Below are 19,983 nucleotides of genomic sequence, written 5' to 3' on the forward strand. Positions count from 1 at the left end.
GCCTCCGCCGCCTCTTGCTGATGCGCTGACCTCTGCTGCTGCCACTGGGCCAAAGCCTCCTTCTCCCGCCCGTCAGCCAGCCAGCCAAGCTCGCCTCGCTCAGCAAGGCTGCAGGGCCTGCCGCGCGGCCTGTGCGCCCACTCCGCGGGGCGGGGAAAAGAGCCTGAGGAGCCCTCGACGAGCGGCCAGGGCAGCCGGAAGGACGGAACTCAGAGAGGGAGGGAGAATGCCTCTGAATGGCTCTCCGCTCTTCCTCCCTCCTACACTTTAGGTAGGCTGCTTCACGGGGGGGGAGGGAATTAACTGCTAGGGCCCGCTGGGACTCCGCCACCGCTTCTCGGCCTTTTGCCTAAGATCAAGTGTAGGACTCCGCCTCCACAACCCCAGGACTCCAGAGACACATGCAGCCGCTCGCCACCCGCTCGCCACCCGCTCGCCGCCACCGCAAGACCCGCCGAAAGACTGTAGGTAGTCCCCCCCCCATACCCACTCTCACTGCTAGCGCCCATTGCATTTCAATCTGCAATGGGCTATATTTCTAGTCTAAAAATAATATGGGTGTAGAACCTGCAGAACGCTATCAGTTCACAAAACATCTTTTTACCAATGTAGTTTGGGAGACATTCCACATTATTCACCAGAATCCTCTGACTCTGTGGAGTTGTTTTTTCAGGGGACACAAAAAACTTGCAATGGGAAAGAGGAATTGGGAGAAAAATCCTTTCACAAACTTCTGTTCATGCTTTTTAAACATACATGTATGTCACAATGTGCATGTACACACTTGCGGATTGTAATCTGTTTTTATCATAATATAATAATTTGTGGCTAGTATGTTTGAATTGAAAAAGTTAATTGTAGATATCTTCATATGTGATAACAATGAAAAGCTATGACTTTTAACATGAGATAAACTAATAAATTTCTCATCTCAGAAGTCCTCACAAAAGGAACCAGTGAAGATCTCTTATAAATATGAATCATGGCTTAAAACCTAGGAGTCTCATAATAAAACAAAGCATAGGTACATAAACTACTTAAAAGCTAAAAATAAATTAAATATTACCTGGGGGAAACACAAACCCAAACACACACACACACAAACAACACATATACCATTCAATCTTTATGGTTAAGAAATTTAAAAATAATGGTTTATTAAACTGATTAATTCCATGAGTTGGTGGCATAACAGTACATAGAAAAAATAATTTTAAAGTACTAGAAAACACCTTAAGATTGTTCGATCCAGCATTATGTTCTTGCAGCAAGACTTATATATATAATTTAACATCTCAATAAGATAAAGCCTATACAAACTAGATTCACTAAAGGAACCATGTCAGACTACCTGTAGAACAAAAATGTACATTTTTAAAAACAGGACAAAAATAGATGAGATGGTGGGAGATTTATGATTGGGCCACACAACGATTTTTTAAAACCTCGTGCAGCTGCAGGGAGAATTGTATTAATTGGATTTGGGCTAAAGCCATGATGGTTTTGTGATTGAAGTCCCACCCTTGCTGCTATTTGTATCATGGGGCAAGAAAGCATACTGGTACCCCACAGTTATCCCCATACTTTCTCTCATGGGCAAAACATTACAAGGAATTTCCTACAAAAGAGGGCAAAAGGATTAGCCCTCCTCTGTCCCACAGCTACTATTCAATTCAACACACACACTAAGAGCAAAAGTACATGATGTACGCCATTTTAGAGGAAAATCTAGATTTTTGAAAATAGCTGCAAGATGATCTGGTCCTCTCCATGGGGAGAGGCTATTACAGCACTAGAAAAGAAGAACAAGATTGCCTGGTGCCATGGCAGCATGCACCTGATCAGAACCCTTGCCGCATTCCATGGCAAAGAAGCCCTGCTCTTCAACACAGGATGAACATCACTCTAGGTATTATTATTTCTTACTTACAGTATCTAAGGGAAATAAGAGGGGGGAAATCCCAAAAGCTCAAGTGGGATAGAAGTGCCTCCCTCACCCATCACATTTCCTTGCTTTTGTTGAGCTGGACAAGAAAGAGTTGAGAAATCTGCTTAGTGTAGGAGGAGGGTGTGTACAAAGAAAAGCAGAGTACAGGGAGGGCAGAATAACATGGACGAGTGTGGCCAAGCAGCTAATAGATGAAAGGGACAATCAGAAATAATATAAGTTAGGATCAACATATAAAAAACAAAGAGAAACTGGCTCACTTAATAAACATTTAAACCCTGGTAGTTTTTCCAAGATCTGCAAACTTCAAATACCTAATGCATATCAGTACTTGACTTGCATTTCTAATATTGTTCTATGAGTTTTTAAAGAATATTTTCAAGAATACATTTGAATTTAGCACATTATGCAGAATGATGAGGCAGACAGAATTATGGACTATAGAAATGCAGAATATATTAAAATTTAAATTCCTATAGACGCTAATAATACATTATTAGAAATATTGTGTAATAAATTACCAAAAGTTTTGGAAGAGATATTTGATTATATGGTTACGATAGTTAGAATTATTTATGCAGCAAAATGAATCAGGTATCAGTCCAAGCTTAAAAGAAAGGGAAAACTTTTGACTATGTAGTAATGGTAAAAATAACTATTTTAGAAACAGATCTATTTTGAAATCTGAAGAGAGATGGAGTGTCTGTTATGCAAGCAGGAGACAAATTCAGAATAACAAAGATTAGAAACTGTATATACAGCAACACATATAAATGTATTACAATGTGGAAGCAGAATGAAACAAATTTTGTATATAAAGATATAAGGAAATAGATTTGGGACAAAAATATCCTTGATACGTCCTTGGGATATATATAGTACACTTTCTTTTGATCTTTGATATACTGAAAACTATGGCTAGTGTGTGGAAATGATGAAATGTATAACATGAAATTGTGTAGCAGTGATGAAATTAATGTGATGGTTGTAAAGTGCATCAATTGTGAAATCTGAAATGTTTGGAGTAAGGATTATGGTATTTTATAGAGGACATAATGAAAATTGTGAGGAGGATGTTGTAGAGACATATTTTCCATACCCCCAGTAACGTATAATGATTTTTGTTATGTGCAGTCTGTTGTATGGCCCCTCTTTTTCTTTTGTGTCCCTTTTGTATTATTGTCTTTAAAAAAATAATTTAAAAACATACAAAACAATAATTCTGTACTATACCACCTCAGATTGAAAGATTCCCTGGCAAAAGGAGTCTTATCTGGGGAAGCACACACACAAATCCTCCCTTGCAGTCTGGATGTAAAATATGATAATGTTTGTTTCAAAATAGTAAAGTGTAGATGGCCCATGGATAGGCACCAAATGCAGTTTTACAAGCATCTGGCCATTGTTAATTTGTCATTATTCTGGCAAATGATCCACACATTTCCAACATGTACAGCTGAATACTGGACAATTTGTCTGTGTAATTACTTATTATATGAATGGTAGTTGTTTTGTACCAGTTTGATTCATATATACAAGGTCAAAGTGGTGTCTCAACTACTATAAGCGAAACTTGTTTGACTTTATGGACACAATCTAAACAAACAAAAGATTCAGGCTTGATTCCTCAGTGATCTTCTAGGACTTCTTAAATATATAAAATTGTAGCTACAAGCCTTGTGGGGGGAGGGGAGGAGGTTAACTTGATGATTATATCGATTTGAGTCCCAGGGAGAAAGGTAGACTATAAATAACATAAATAAACAATTTGCCAGAGAGATCCATTCTCTAGTTTTGCTTCTTTAGGTTGTATAACACCATAAATGGAGAAAAGGGGGGGGGGGAGTTATGATCAGAGAAATTAACTGTACAGAATTTTCTCACCTACCGAACAATTTTCCCACCTAGATGAAGCTCAGGTACTAGTCAAGCAATGATTTTGTGATACAGATTACCAGAATATTCACGCCTTGGCATATAGACTTTGTTCACCCTTGTATCTAGACCTAAATTTCTCAGTATTTAAGAATTCTGCAAATATGCTCAAATATAAGAGAACTTTTACTTTAGCACATTGTCGGTTTTGCCATCAGCAATACTCAAGGTACCATTATAATCATATCCTTTAACATGATTATGTCCTTGTAGTACAGGGATGTTAGAGACTGTATTGCATGCACTGTTGTCTTGGAATTATTATAAGCAAATTAGGGATGATGTAATCGCTCAACTTCTGACTAGCATACTAGGCTGTTCAGCAGAACCTTTAGAATATCATTCCAGATGGTGAAATATGTAACACTATTAATCAAATTCATAACACTTTCTATATTCAGTTTTAATGTTTGGAAATAAAAGATTAGTTTAATTTGATCTTATTTTATTGATTCCATGATGTAACTAACTAGCACATGGGAACAAGAACTGTCCTAATTTTTTTTCTCTCTCTCATGTTCTGCACACACAATCTGATGTGGCACAGTCCAGAATTCAGCTGACAGGAGCCCGGTTCACGTTATACATGCTACAGTGAAAGCATATGCATCCTGTCTGTACACCCATACATCTGTCTGCAATAGAAAGCCAATGCATGTTCTCTTTACAAAGGAAACCAAGGACCAGAACTTGGAAAATGTGGGGCTTGTATCACACTTTCAAGTGCATATGAGTTTATCATAACATGAGAATTACTCAACCCTCAAATAAATTACACGTGTACACTGTACATTCCCTGTAATATGTGAAAAGCACTTCAGTTGCACTTTGTGCTGTATATCATGAGGATTGGCTCTTACAGCATTAACTAACTCTACAATGCTTTGGGAGGACTTGAATATATTTGATTAATAGTATTGGTAAATTGCCTTTCTGTATTTATTGGTTAGCAGTTGCAGTACAATATTCAACCAGTACAATGTAGAACCATTTGGAATTGTCCAAAATATATTTGATTGTATATCTGCAATTCTTGGGTGAATCATTATAAGGGGTGATTACAATTAATTACTGTGTTTGTACAGTGATGACCTTCAAATTAAAATGGTTCACATTTAGGTTTTTAAATTAAAAAAAAATGAAGGCACTGGCATTTCCAACTTTACTCCAAAAACAACATAACTATAGTTCACAATTTTCTAAGCATTTTTAAATCACCCATAAAACTCAGGCAAAACAGATTATTTAAATTTAAGACAATCTTACCTTACATTGAGAAAACAGCTGGCTATTTTACCAACAGCAAAATAATCTGCTGCAGTCAAAATGTCAATTCCATGTGGGAAAGTACCCTAATCAGAGTTAGAAAAAAATAAAACACAGATCATACATAATTTCATACAAATAATAAATATTAGTTGAAAAGTAGCTCCCACAAATAAAGTAACATTTCACCACTCCTTGAAAAAGAAAAACATTAAAATGAATTCCTGACAAAATATCATCATAAGCACCCAAGAGGTCCAAGAGAATCAATAGGGTCATACTCCTCATTCATCTTCCAGTGCAGGTCATCTATCAGGCCAATCAAGGCCATTTCAGTCCTGTACTAGAGTCCCAAACTAGACTGGAAAAGATCTAAACCATCTGCTTCATTCAGGAATCCATGACATTTCCGAGACTCTGCTCAAGCGTGGTACATTTGAGACTGGGTCGCAGTTATACAACTCTTCAGAGTTCTTTGGAGTTTAATACACTGATTTCTACTTTAAGGCAGTGATGAACACACACATATACGAGACCTTTACTATCTCCTGAGCCCATACGACTCCCCTTCTGACACAGGCAGCCAGGAAGGGCAAGAGTATGTTCCTTTTGTGATACTATCCTCTATCCACTCTGGCAGACACCCCTTCATGTGCCACTCTTTCATATTACACATTCCCGTCACTCAATGCAGTTCTTAAGAACACCCTCCCCTGCACACGTACATTCAGTGTAACAGTTAACAATCATTGTGATAATGTTGACTCCTCTGGACTGTTTCCCACCTACAATACTTGGCAAACATAACTGTTCATTTGTGTGTATCTGTGTGTGTGGGGGCGGGGGCGGGGTTGTCTCTTTTTAACCACAGTCTTGCCTGAGATGATTATCGAAAAATCCCTCTTACTTTGAAAATACATGTAATCTATAAAAATACTCTATTTTGAGACACATTAGACCAGTGGTCCCCAACCACCGGGCTGCAGCCTGGTGCTGGGCTGCAAAGGCCTTGGCACTGGGCCGCGGCTCCCTCTCCCCGCCCCCCCCCCACAGTGAGAAACTTCCCAGACCGCAAGCAAATTGGCCGCCAAAACGGCCAATTAGCTTGCGGCCCAACAAGCTTCTTTTTGCGGGAGGGGGGGAGAGGGAAGCGCAGCCGCCGGTGCAAATGCGCATGTGCAGCAGGTCAGCGCATGCGCGTTTGCACTATGCAAGGCGATTTCGCGCATGCACAGCAGGTCCACACATGTGCATTTGCGCCATGTGCGGCCGCAAACGTGCATGCTCAGCAGTTTCACAGTTTGCGGCTGCGCATGGCACAAACGCACATGCATGGACCTGCCACACATGTGCAGTGCCCAGATCACCCTCCCTCCCACCAGTTCGCAGCCTGAAAAAGTATATCTAAATCAAAGATTATGTGTGAAATACCCTTACATATTTTCTTGCTATCTGTTTTATCTGGCCGCAGTGCTGTATAAAAAAATAAATTTGATTTGAATACCCTTACATAAGACCTTTATTGGCATTATATAAAAGAAAACTAATTGGCAGTAGTACAGATAAAACAACAATTGTAACTTTTGTAACAATTGTAACTTTAACAGTGCCTCTGACGAATAAATTGATCCGTCTGCAGGAAACTAGCTGCATTCCCAGGCACACTATCAATGAGAAGACTATTTAAGCCAAGTATTCTTGGCTTAAAAACTCTCCATGTAAAATTTACACTGAGGGCCATACAAGGCACAGTAAAACATCATATGGACTAGGGATTCACTGGCATCAACACTGCAAGGATATAATCTGTCTTCAGATGGTATCCCTCGAAATTTACCTTCCTTTCTTGCCTGTGAAATAACTCTATGCAGATTTGGATAAGTTAGGATGCTGATGTATGGGGCCATTTGATCCGGATGAAAGAGGATACCGAAGATCAAGGGACAGCATGTTTTATAAGCATCAATATTTAGCTTTTTGGTAATCAAGCTCTTTTAATACAAGAGAAGATTTCCCTCTCTGGTTGGAACAGTAAGAGATCATAATTGAGTTCAAGTTCTTTAAGTTTGCCCTCCATCATTCAGATCCAGCTAGAGGTTTCAGATTCCTTCAGCATATACTGAGTCAGACTTCCGTCTTCACTATTAAAATGAACCCTTAACCAAAATTTGAAGACCATATTCCAATCTTTAGTTGTTAAGAGGATTTGACCCTTTTCAAATTCAAATTCAAAAAACCTTTAATGGCATATAAAACATCATAACAACAAGGGTAATTCATAATTATAATTAATTGATAAAAATTACATAGTCTAGAAAAACAAATAAAGAAAATAAAATAAAATAAGCAGTAACCAACAGTAGATTCCTCCAGAATGCCCAGCGATCAGTAATTTCCACCAATTGTAGGTGCCCCTGGTCTAGACCTGATTCTTGCCTACCTGACTGTCCTTTTGTATCACAGTAGCCAAGAATTCAGTTCCGTTATTTATGGGGACCTATCAGCTAACAAATGCCTGGTTATTCTGTCCATAGGGCCAGAAAGGTCCATCGTGATAGGGACAACAAGTCGCTGTCTAAGCATAGAATGTGATGGGCAATAGAGTAGAATATGTGGCACTAAGTCAAGCTCTAATTGGCAAAATTTACAAAGTCTGTTCCCAATTGGTACATTGCTGTATCTGCCTGCCAGGACAGCTGATGGGAAGATGTTTAATCTAGCAAGCATAAAAGCATGACGATGGAGTAGGTTAATAAGACTTTGCATATAAGTAGCTCCCTGACCTGTATTGGAAGCAAGGCCGAAGAAGCGGGGGGAACAAGTCCGACTGATTCCCGCTTCGATGGTCTGTCTCTCAATATCACGGATTCTCTGTCTAATAATACTGTATATTTGAAACTCCTCATAATTAGCCAGAGGCTCCAAGTTGATACCCAGAGTGTGAATTTTATGTTGGATCTGCCAGTACCATTTAGAAACAAAAGGATCACTTAGCAGATTGTACAAGAGACTATTAGGAGTGGAGCGATAATGTAATTTTATCCAGAATTTGATAGTGGATAACCATGCTCTAGATCAGTGGTCCCCAACCTTTTTATCACCAGGGACCACTCAACACCTTTTACTGAGGCCCGGTGGGGGGGGGGGTAGTTTACTCTCAACCACTGCCCTAACGCTCTCTGATTGCTATGGTAATGTTTAAACATCCCTTCAAAATAAGATACAGACACGCCACAACAATGAACATAAGGAATGTTTTATTTTCATGGAAATTTTAACTCATGACAATGACAAATCAATGGGAACCCTGAGCTTTTTTCTCTGCAACGAGATAGTCCCATCTGGGAGTGATGGGAGACAATGACACCCGAAGTGTGTTGTAAAGGGCCGGGGGGGGGGATGAAGTAAAGGGCTGGGGGGGGGGAGAAGGCGTCCTTCGGGGCCCACCTCCAATTAGTCGAAGGACCACATGTGGTCCGCAGCCCACAAGTTGGGGATCGCTACTCTAGATGACAACAGACCAAGACCCAACTAATTACAAAGGGTGGCAAGACTAATCATATTTGGAAGACCCAAAATACAATGAAAGAAAATTGTGGTTATATGATCCACTTCATCATTTAAAGACTCAATCCAGATTGGTATCCCATATAAAAGTTGATTAATTGATAATTGATAATTGATTAGTTGATTAACAACCTTCGCCTGAAAAATCTGGATCGCTGCTGGCACAAACTGGTTCCCACTACGAAAGTGAAAACATGAGACTGCACTTAACTGGTTCTTTGCCATGGCAAGTGCCGCTTTCCAATGCAAGGACCAATTCATTTGGTGACGAAAACTAACGCCCAAGTATCTGAAACATTTTACTTGCTCCACAGGATTTCTATCTGCTTTCCATTGGCTGCATTTCCAGGTCTTAGAGAAGATCATTATCTTAGTTTTATCAAAATTGATAAACAGGCTGTTTTGGGAACAAAAGGATGAGAATGCTGAGTGTAGACACATGAGCCCAATTTTAGAGATGGAAAGAAGAACTGCATCGTCCGCATACAACAAGAGAGGAATAGGGTGGGAATTTAACCTCGGTGCGTGACCTTCAGATTCAGCCAATTGATTAGGAAGATCTGCTAAAAATAAGTTGAATAATGATGGGGCCAGAAGGCATCCTTGTTTCACTCCTTTAGTGACCGGGATCTTTTCAGTTAAGGAACCGTTACTGTCAAACCTCACTTGACAGCTGTTTGAAGTGTGTAATTTACGAATTAGGAAAAGCAATCGCTTGTCCATTCCCAGAGCAGCTAATTTATTCCATAATAGGGATCTATTGATGGAATCAAATACTCCCCGTAAATCAATGAAAGCTGCATATAATTTGCCTTTTAGATGTAAGGAGTACTTTTCTGCTAGAAAGGATAATACAAGACAATGGTCAAGTGAGGTACATCCAGAGCAGAATCCTGCTTGTTCTTTGCCTGGTAGATTGTTAATAGCCATCCAGTCTAATAAGCATCCCAATAAGTGTTTTGAATATAGTTTCCCCAGTACAGATAATAGACTTATGGGGCGATAGTTGCTAGGAATGTTAGTGCTACCTTTTTTGAAAATTGGGACTATAATGGAATTCAGCCCTTTTCAAGACACAGGGCAGCATATGGGACACATTTCGGTAGACCCACAATCTTGTACAAAAAGTTGGATTCTATCTTCGCAATGTCTCTATTCAGACCATTTATCCAGAATGGAGAGCCATGGTCACTTTGGCATTAAATACTTAAACAGCAGCTAGAATATTCTGGTTGCCCTGACTCAAGTTAAATCTTGCAATGGCTGGGATACTAGCATTTAGATGTACTGATTGCCATGTTTTTATGACTTGACCATGAAGTGAAGTCCAAGGTGTTTAAGGGTCCTAACCTGTTCTAAATCTTGTTCTTCTACTGACTACCTATGCATTTTCCGCCATTTTCCAAAGACTATGATCTTGAACTGAGTTCAAACTTATTGAGCACACAATCTTCATATATCATCTTTAGTAATCTTTTTTGTCCTATACGGGTACAGGAGAGAATAAGTGTCATCAGTTTAGAGCAGTATTGGTACTCTCTTAGAGGTAACTAATGGGGCATGACTGTCTATGGAAAGCAAAGCTCATGCAAAAAAGATTCAAAAGGGTGGGAGCAAGAGGGCTTCATACCTTCATTGGGTGAAAATCTTGATTTGACAGGTAGTGGAGGAATGTAGCTGTATTATAAGAGATAGAAGACACTGATTGACCTGCAGTTTAATTTCCACCCTAGGAGAGCCCTTGGGACAGAATCAAATGCCCATTTTAGATCCAGAAAGGCAGCATATAATTTACATCTACCTCTAGAAGTGTATTTATTAATTAGGTACTGAAGGAGTAAACAGTGATATAACATGGATTTACCTTGAATTCCTATTTGCTACAGTCCCTGAATGTTTCCATCATAACCCAAGACCTGAGTTTGATGGCTAATTATTTAGCATACAGTTTCCCTAAAATTGAAAGACTAACAAGTCTATAGTTAGCTGGAAGATTTTGACTTCCTTTTCTGTAAATGGACATTACTACCATGTTTAGCCGGGCCTCAGGGAGAATGCCAGAATTGTTCACTGTGGTGAAGAGCAAAGCAAGAGGAGTGGCCAACCAGTTAGGCTCAGCAATTAGGATTTCAGGAATCACCGCATCCGGACCTGCTGCCTTTATACATTTTAATTGAGTAATTAAGTCTAACACTTCCTCAGGAGTTACCGGGGGCCAGTTATCCAACTCAGATAGTTGAAGGGAATGACAGTCTCCTTCTCAGGTAGCTGTTCTTGGAAGAGACCCAAATAACGAACCCAGTCTGCAGGGGAGACTGAGGACATAGAGGGGTGAAATCCCCTTAAGTCACATTTATAAGATATATGCAGCTATAGTTTTCACTGTGGTTCCCTCTCCTCTGAATTAGGTCCCCCACCCGAAAGTTCCAACTACCCAGATTTCCATAGCTGCAAACAACAAAGATACCTTTCCTTGTTGCAGTCATAGGAATGATGACTCTTCTCTGCATTAAGAGTTTGATTTTCAGCCCACAGACTTCTAAACACACCTCCACTGCATATAATCACTGCTTGGAAATTCAAAATATTACACCTAGTTGTTGTTATATAGGTCAGACAGCTGGCATTTTGATCAGCTGATCCTGATTCGCTTCAGAAGGAAGCTCAATATCCAAGACTGCTACTTCTTAAAAAGTTGCTGGTCTGGGAATATACAGTACAGGTTCTGTTTATTTTATAATTTATTTTGTAAACATTATGCTAACACATAATTCATCCAAAAGTATAGAATACTTTGAGATATTATTCCTTAATCCCACAACCAATGGGGAAGAAGTGCCCATTAGCCTAATAACTCTTAGAAGTAGGGGCTTCTCACTACTTCTCCCAGATCAGTCCAGAAGCCATGCTACTTCCAATCACTCTAAAACACAGAGGGGCTGTCAAGCACTTTCCTCCTTCTATGCTCTGCCGGCCCAGGAGAGACAGGTGGAGATAGTCTCAGTGTTCCAACAACATTAACAACTCCTTGAATGCTACAGTTTTGAGTCATTCGATGGTGGTCCATCTCTTAAATTATTTTGACCTGCAGCATACAAAAAGTTCAGGGAATATCTCACATGTTCACAGTTAAGAACAGAATGACCAAATGCCTATGACAAATTTCAGTAATGAGGGACAGTGGGAACTATTTTGCTAGGATGTGTCTCTTCTCTTTACATGCATATGCTATTTATGGGAAAATTTACCATCACAAGCACAGGACAATGTTTGAGTTTAAGACCAGTTTAAGTTTTATTCTGAATACCTGCTTTTCTTTTCTGGATATCACCTTTTCTATGCATGCACACTTCCTGCTCACAAGCACAGTAAAAAAATAACTGTGTAATCAAGCACAGACCATATTTACTTTGAACATGTCTATAGGACAGGAGTGCCTGGAAAAGGAAGACAACTTACTTAATGGGGCACAGAGCATATACTGGAGAAAAAGGGAAACTGGTAGGAAGACTTACCGTATATAGTCACATATAAGCCGAGTTTTCCAGCACTGTTTTTAGCACTTAAAAGACCTCCACGGTTTATACGCGGGTAATTGATTAACAGCCTGCCCCCAGCCAGCCAAACACAGCATTGCATCTGCAACCTAAGCTCATTTCAAGTGAGCTAGTGGCCTCCAGTCAACCTTTGCCTACTGCAAAGATCTTAAAAACTAAGCTCTTTGCAAGTGAGCTAGTGGCCTCCAGTTAACAATTCCCTTCCCCAAATATCTTGAAAACTTACTTTAGCATGTTTTAGGATATCAATTTTTGACTGAGGGATTCTGATATTTTCCCCCCTTCTTTTCCTAATCACTTCTTCCAAATTATTATTTTGGTTTCTGGGGGTGGGGTGGTTTTGGGGGTGCTGTTGGATTTACTTTTTTTTCAGTGCTTCTTTTATCTGAGGGGCAGCATTGTGTTTCTTTTAAAAGTTGACTTTTACAGTTCTTTCTTTTCAGTTTTACAGTTCTTTCTTTCAGTGTTTTGTTCTGGGGGGCATTGTAGCCCCCAATTTGGTAGCTGTTGTACTTGTTGTAGTAGGTTGCCAACTTTGGGTACTATTGTTCTACTCTGGTTTGTTGGTCTGGGGGGCACTGTTTGATTCTCCTGCCAGAGCTGTTCTCACAGAGCAGTTCTGTCAGATCCCTCTCAGGGTGTCTGGCATCAAGAGAGGAAGGGAAGGCAATTGTAAGCCGCTTCGTGACTCCTTTAGTTAGTGAAAAGCGAGGTACAAAACCCAGCAGCTATTCATCCTCTTGACTTTTCTGTATTTGTTGGGAGGAAGTCTGGATGGGAAAGCCTGTGATGACTGAGCATGGATTAAGCACTTAGACCACCCTGTAAATTTACCAGTAGCCTGCTGCATTTCCCAACCTCGGCTTATATGCGAGTCAATAAGTTTGCCCAGATTTTGTGGTAAAATTAAGTGCCTCGGCTTATATTTGGGTTGGCTTATATGCAAGTATATACGGTATCATATAATCATCATCATCTATATACAAATAATGAAGTCAGCCAAAACTGCATATATTTAAATCTGGTGACTGGCACTGTTAATGGCCAAGGCAGGTATTTCTGCAAACCTGAAAAGGGCCCCCAGTTTGTATAAATTTCTGAAATCTTAAAAACAAAACAAAACACAGGGTATTAAAGCTAAAAAAATGATAAAAGGATGCTTGTAGCTTTAAGAAACATAGTTTTTCACTTTAGGCAACCACAGAATTTTAGGCTTGGGTTCTCTCAGTAAAAGGCAAGGGGAGTAGATAGAGTCCTTTCCAGGGAGAAACTCATTGGGCCAAGCCTGCCTGGCAACAACCACTGGGTGACTTGATAGCACTCAACTTTCATGACTCACCTAGGCATTGCTGTTTGCTACAGTTCAACAGCAATGACCCTAATTAAAGCCAGTGTGGTAAAGCTTCAGAGCAGAGCTTGAGAGACCCAGGGTAGAAGACCCATCATACTGTGAAAGTTCACTGGTACCCATTATGCACGGCAGCAAGCACGCCGGGCTGCTGCTGGGCATTGTGCCGGGGCAGCATGCCCCGGTGCTTCCCGTGTACTCATGGGGGAGGGAATCCCCCAACGTATTTGGTTGCCCCAGTGTAGCGCATGCACGCACACAAAAAAGCAAGGCAGAAAAGCCCGGCACGCTGCCTGAAGGCAGCAGCATCGGGGCAGGGAGCAGGGGGAATGGGGGCCCCACTGCACAATGGTGGGGAGCGGCATGCTCTCTCACCAAGGTGGGGGTGGGGGGAGTCCCCGGGCAGCTCCGCGGAACTGACAGGGGCATGTGGTGTTCTTGCAGGGACACCGTAGGTCAGGGGAAGGACCAGGCTGAAAGGCCCGGCTCTGCCAATTATGCACGGTGCTGGCCCGACCCAGGCCCCACTCACGCTCGCGGCATCCCAGGAACTGCAGAAAATTCCGCGTTCAATTGCTGCAGGTTTTCTAGGGCGCTGCGCCAGGCTAGGGCTGGAATGGTGGCAGAGTCATGCATAATCAGGGCTGCCCTGCTGCCGCCATCCTGGAGTTCCTGCGCCATGCATAATCAGTCTGGGTGATTTGGAACCAGTTACACCTTTGGCCTAACTTACTTCACGGGGCTGATGTGAGGATAAAGAGAAGGAAAGCAGGATAATGTACTCTTAGAACGGAGGTACAGTGGCAAATGAGGTGCCTCTCCGCACAAGTACAGTGGCCAGCACCACACAACTAGCTTTCCTAGGTAAAGGTTGCTAGGATTGGGGAATCTAAAGAAAAGGGGGCACAGAAATGTAGGTTGGTTAGATATTTGCAGGTTCCCACTTGTATATTCTAATAGCCTAGTTCAATCTTTCTCAAGGTCGAGATCTTACAAGTGCTATCTCAATACTAAGCATCAACTTGAAGAAAGTTGAGAAAGCCAGGGTGAAAGAATCTACAACCTGCAGTAAAAAGTTTAAACTGTTATAATGCATCTGGAACATTAAAGCTTAACAAATAACGAACTGAGAGTGTGGGTTAAACAGGTTAAGCCACTCTATTGAAAAAGAGAGAAATAACCGAGGGTTTTATTGGCCGAATGAAGGACGACATTAAATTGCACACTTTAAGCAACCCGCTCTCACAATGTAACATAACCAGCATGAGCATGTTCACCAAGTGAACCAGACTGTTTTGCCACCTCAGTAAGAAACAGTCAATGGAGGGTGTGGTAAAAGCCACCTCAGGCTGCAGAGACACTTAAGGGAGTGGCTTGAGTTTCAGATCCAGTGGGAGTTAAGAGTCAGTATTCAAAGAAGCTTACAAAATCCAAATGCAGCAAGGACTGAATATTCCAAGAAAGAACTGCAAGGCAGAAAAGACAAGAACCAAATCTAGAGCCAAATGGCTATGGATAAAGTGTAAAAAGATCCAGGACCTGGAATCATGATTTTTTTGCGGTTCACATTTATTGGCACAATTGAAATTATAGAAAGGCATTCTGAGGAACCTTATATTTGGATACCTTAAAAGGTCTGTGGAATTTCTTTACTACCTCCACATTGCTATAGACAGCCTGTTCAGAAATGCCATGTCTTATCCCTCCCCCAATTTGTTCTTCAGAAATTGTACTGTATTTACTTTCTGAAGTCAGGCATTTTGAGCTGTATCCAGCCTGTCCTTCTAGCCGCAAGAGAAACAAAATCATTACACACATTTTTTAAAGTTCTAAATACAAAGAAAATAGAACTTTCCTTGCCTTCTCACATGAAACGAGCACTAAAACGACTACAAACTCTTACAGAAGTTTTCAGAAGTGCCCTGTGAAAGCTCACAGAATACTTGGGGGGAAAATGTAACTGTTGTCAGTCTGGAACTAATCCCCTCAAATTTTCATTTTACTTTTTCATTAAACCACCACAGGCATTTCTGCACCTGTATGCGGAAAGAGTAAAACTCTTATAATCCCAATAAATGATTCACAGCAGAACAGGTGCTTGAGAAGAGTACATGACAGCATTTTAGCTGTCCTTGCTTCATTAATGGGGTGGAGTGTTTGATGATACATTACATTATCACAAGGGATCATTCCATAAAGTGTAATCTTATAATTGACTGAAGTATCATACGAAACTGGGGGGGGGAGGGGGGGAATCTGTACTTTCCTGTCCTTTAATCAATCTTTTGCTAAAGTCACTAGAGAAGATTATGATTCCTAGAGCTAACTGTAGCTCAATTTGTATAGTCATTCTTAAAAATAAAATAACATAATATAACTTTCAACTCTGCCACTACCCCCTTTTGTTCTGCCTTTTAAGTTTGGATAACATGCTTCAACTAATTCTCTTTTAGCCTGAAGGAACACTAGATCAATCCTAAAGTTTTGTTCTTGTTTTACCTGCATCAAGTAGTTAGTCTAATCAAATACATCAGGTTTTGTGATAACGCATTGACCACTTATGCACAGCGGCATCAATGCCGGGCTGCCGACGTTCCAGTGTGCCGAGGTAAAAAGGCCCGCCGTCCCCCGAGTATGCATGGGGGCAGGGCTGCCCACCGCGGGGCCTGAAGTGCCGGTAAGCAGCAGCAGCAGCTGGGGGGGACTGGGGGTAGGGGACCCCGATGCAGGATGGTGGGGAGCAGCATGCTGCTCTCCCACCATGGCGAGGTGTGGGGAGGTCGCCCCTGTCATCCCCTGCAGGGACGCCAAACACCCGGCTCCTCCAATTATGCACAAGGTTCAAGTGGCCTGGCCCTCGCCTGTGCCCTTGGGTGTCCCAGGACTCCAGAAGAACCCACGTTCTGTTAACGTGGGTCTTCCAAGGGCCTGGGCTGGGCCGGGCCCTGGCTGGTGGCGGCGGCGCACATAATCGGGGATTTTCCTCGATGCCCTGCTGCTGCCAGCATGGATGTTCCAGCCCGTGCATAATCGGTCAAAAACAGCTTCTGAGATTCATCCTTGACAACTTTGTGCTGGTCTACCAAAATAGCTGTTGTGAGGAGGGCATCATATTTACATAGAAAGATACACCCCCACCCCATGCCCCAGCTGACTGCCTAATGAAGGTGTCTGAATTGGTGTGATTATGAAGCCTTGGGTGCACATAACTTACTCAGAAAGAAAGAACAGGATTAAAAAAAAAGACACACAATACCCTCTAATCCTGTGTAACAATACCACATAATTCCAAAAGTCCCTTACATTAAAAAAAAACACATTTTAATGGTGCCCCCTCTTTTTCTACTGTGCATTCAAGAACATGTTCTGTTTAAATAAGTTTTGAGTCCAGTGGCACCCTTAAGAGCAACAAAGATTGATTCTTGTTATAATTCTGAGTATTAGGAAGACCACAGTTACTTTATTTCAGTCTAAAAATTTCATAGCTCCATTGATTGAGACACAATTGCAATAAGTAGAGCAAGTGTAATCATGTTATATAGCAGTGTTTCTCTCTATTTTCATTATATTTATGTAGTTTTGAGGTTACTATTGCTAGATCAGGGAGAGTGTCAAGTAGCAGTAAAAAAAAGTCACTTCTGTTGTACTTAAGACAATCCATTAAAACCAATCTTAACTTCAGTTAGTTTAGCACTGCACTCATATATAAGTCAATGCTACTTGGTTTAATGCCTTGCACAAAGCCACTTTCCCATAGTGCATACAAATCATCACATTTTAATAAGTACACAAGAAACATTACTGTGACCATCTTGAGGTTTATCCAGATTCACCAAACCCTCTCCTCAGCTGGACAAAAAGCCCACACGTAATTTTATGCTACAGTAGATTTACAAGAAATTAAATGAAAGGATTTTTTTTTTAAGTTGCCATACCTGTCTACCAACATTCTCCTGGAAGGCAGCCTAAGAACAAAGAAAGAACAAACATAAAAAATGAGTCAGGCTTGCTTGCAGATAAACACTAGCTCATGAATTAAAAATAATAAAACCGTGCAGCAATATAAATGACCCATGGGCTTTGCTTTTGGAAATAAAGTTGGGCTTGTTGGTTGAATATGCCCTCAAGGAGTTGTTGATTTATGTGCTAATACTCTTTTAAATCTGCATATTTCATGCCAACAGGTTTAAGAATCCACATTTATTAAAAACAGGCACACCCACAAAACTGGTCTTTTACTGCTGACACAGGGCTTCCCACTAGAAATGAAAAGGCAATACCCTAAGAATATAAGAACTACGACAGGGTGGTTTTTCATCTTGCTTCCGGACAGCTTGTGTGTGGTAATGTAAAGTTTTTAGATTTCTACAGTCATGATTCTCAGGCACTCCTCCTCCTTTCATAAACTTAATGAGGAGACAGCAGCTTGGTCAGAGGCTTTCTGCTCCGTAGACTTCACTTTCATAATACATTCTATTACTCAACACATTTGTATTTAAACACATGTAAAAATATCCAGCTTTGAAGTTCCCATCAGTCTTTTTAGTTTTCAATACAACATTAATAGAGTAAAGTAGATGTAATAAAAGGAAAAAACAGGACAGGGGTAAGCCACAGATGAGGAACCTTTTACTCAGGATACTTCACTGAATTTATTCACATTTATTTTGTGATTTTCAGTACTTGGCAGTGAAAGGAATTAATAACATCCAAAAGCTCTTGTTTTTGAATCCGCAAAAGATCTGCATACAGATCACAGGAATGTATCACCATAATACAGCTGTGAATATATCTTCAACTTCCCTAGTGGTAAGAAGTCTAGAACAGGTCTCTCACCAGCCATGACCGATAAATTATCATTTTGACCGACACTCTATCAAAAATTGTACCACCAGAAATTCCAGAATAAAGGTAGCTCCACACAGTATTAAAAGCATAAAAAGAAAGGCTATTATAGAATATCTGCAATCTATTAGATATGTTTCCCAATATGCATTATGGCAGACACAAGGGCTGAGAGAAGGCAAATAGCAGGAATGTTTGTGGGACCTAAGAAAATGTGCATCTTCCAGATAGCATGATAATGCACTTGGGCTGTGCTCTTTCCAAAGAAACTGGAGAAAAGCATGACAGAATAGAGCATACCAAGAACAGTCAGAGCATGATTAGACCATGGAATTGAGTGCATGCTCCCCCTTCTGCCCCCCAAAAGCACTCCAGTTTGTAGCTGAAGGGGGAAAACCTCAATGGAACCCACCTGATTTAGAACACAGCTTCCTAATAAATTTTGGCCTAGGAAATGTGGGGGAATCATATATACATAGAAACACACATACAAAACCAAGACATTTCTGAAACAGGAAGTCTACCAAAATGTTATTTGTTATGAATGTAATACACAAATGGATGGGAACAAACCGAACCAGAAAGCCATTTTTTTTCACAATTTTTGCCACATTTGTAATGGTTCTACTGCCACAAACTTTTAAAATGGTTCGTTGTGGTTGTGGATGGAGCAGAAAGCAATGAGATTAAAGAGATTCCTAGACTCTTTAAGCCTCTGCTTTCTGTTCCTTGTGAAAGTCACAAAAACAGCTGAATAGTGGGAGGCACTCCCCAATGCTCAGCTGTTTCAAGCTGTCTTGTGTAGCCCCTGAATGTCCCTGATTTAATTATTTAATATTCTGAAGAATTTTATTTCTTAAATTAAATGTGTAATATATTCCTCTTGTGGCGCAGAGTGGTAAGTGGCAGAAATGCTGTCTGAAGCTGTCTGTCCATGAGGTTGGGAGTTTGATCCCAGCAGCCGGCTCAAGACTGACTCAGTCTTTGACCCTCCCAAGGTTGGTAAAATGAGTACCCAGCTAGCTCGGGTAAAGCGGTAATGACTGGGGAAGGCACTGGCAAACCACCCTGTACTGAGTCTGCCAAGAAAACGCTAGAGGGCATCACCCCAAGGGTCAGACATGGCTCAGTGCTTGAACAGGGGATACCTTTATACTCAACAAAGGGTGCTAACTTCCTAGTGTGAAAGAAGTCACTGTTCCTTAAGGCAGGGGTAGTCAACCTGTGGTGACTGGTGATCTACCGGAATTACAACTGATCTCCAGACTAGAAAAATCAGTTCCCCTCCATCTATGGAGGATGGGCTCTACGGCAGGAGTAGTCAACCTGTGGTCGTCCAGATGTTCATCAAATACAAATCCCATGAGCCCCTGCCAGTAAACACGGGCAGGGGCTCATGGAAATTGTAGTCCATGGACATCTGGAGGACCACAGGTAGACTATCCCTGCTCTATGGCATTATACCTCACTGAAGTCTAACCTCTCTCCACTGAAGTATAATGCTGCTGTTCCCACGA

At 41.0% G+C, this 19,983-nt stretch overlaps 1 protein-coding gene across 2 annotated transcripts in view; it reads right to left on the reverse strand.

Annotated features, from left to right (window-relative positions):
* Nucleotides 1-19,983, reverse strand: part of TBCD (tubulin folding cofactor D) — a 179,387-nt gene that overhangs the window by 61,904 nt on the left and 97,500 nt on the right. For both annotated transcript variants that reach the window (XM_077327561.1, XM_077327563.1), the window contains 2 exons: nt 17,557-17,586; nt 5,150-5,235 (listed from right to left, as the gene is read on the reverse strand). In XM_077327561.1, coding sequence (XP_077183676.1) covers nt 5,150-5,235; nt 17,557-17,586 — 116 coding nt within the window. The remainder of the gene's footprint in view (nt 1-5,149; nt 5,236-17,556; nt 17,587-19,983) is intronic.

This window comes from Paroedura picta, chromosome 3 (assembly GCF_049243985.1).
Source record: "Paroedura picta isolate Pp20150507F chromosome 3, Ppicta_v3.0, whole genome shotgun sequence".
NCBI lineage: Eukaryota > Metazoa > Chordata > Lepidosauria > Squamata > Gekkonidae > Paroedura > Paroedura picta.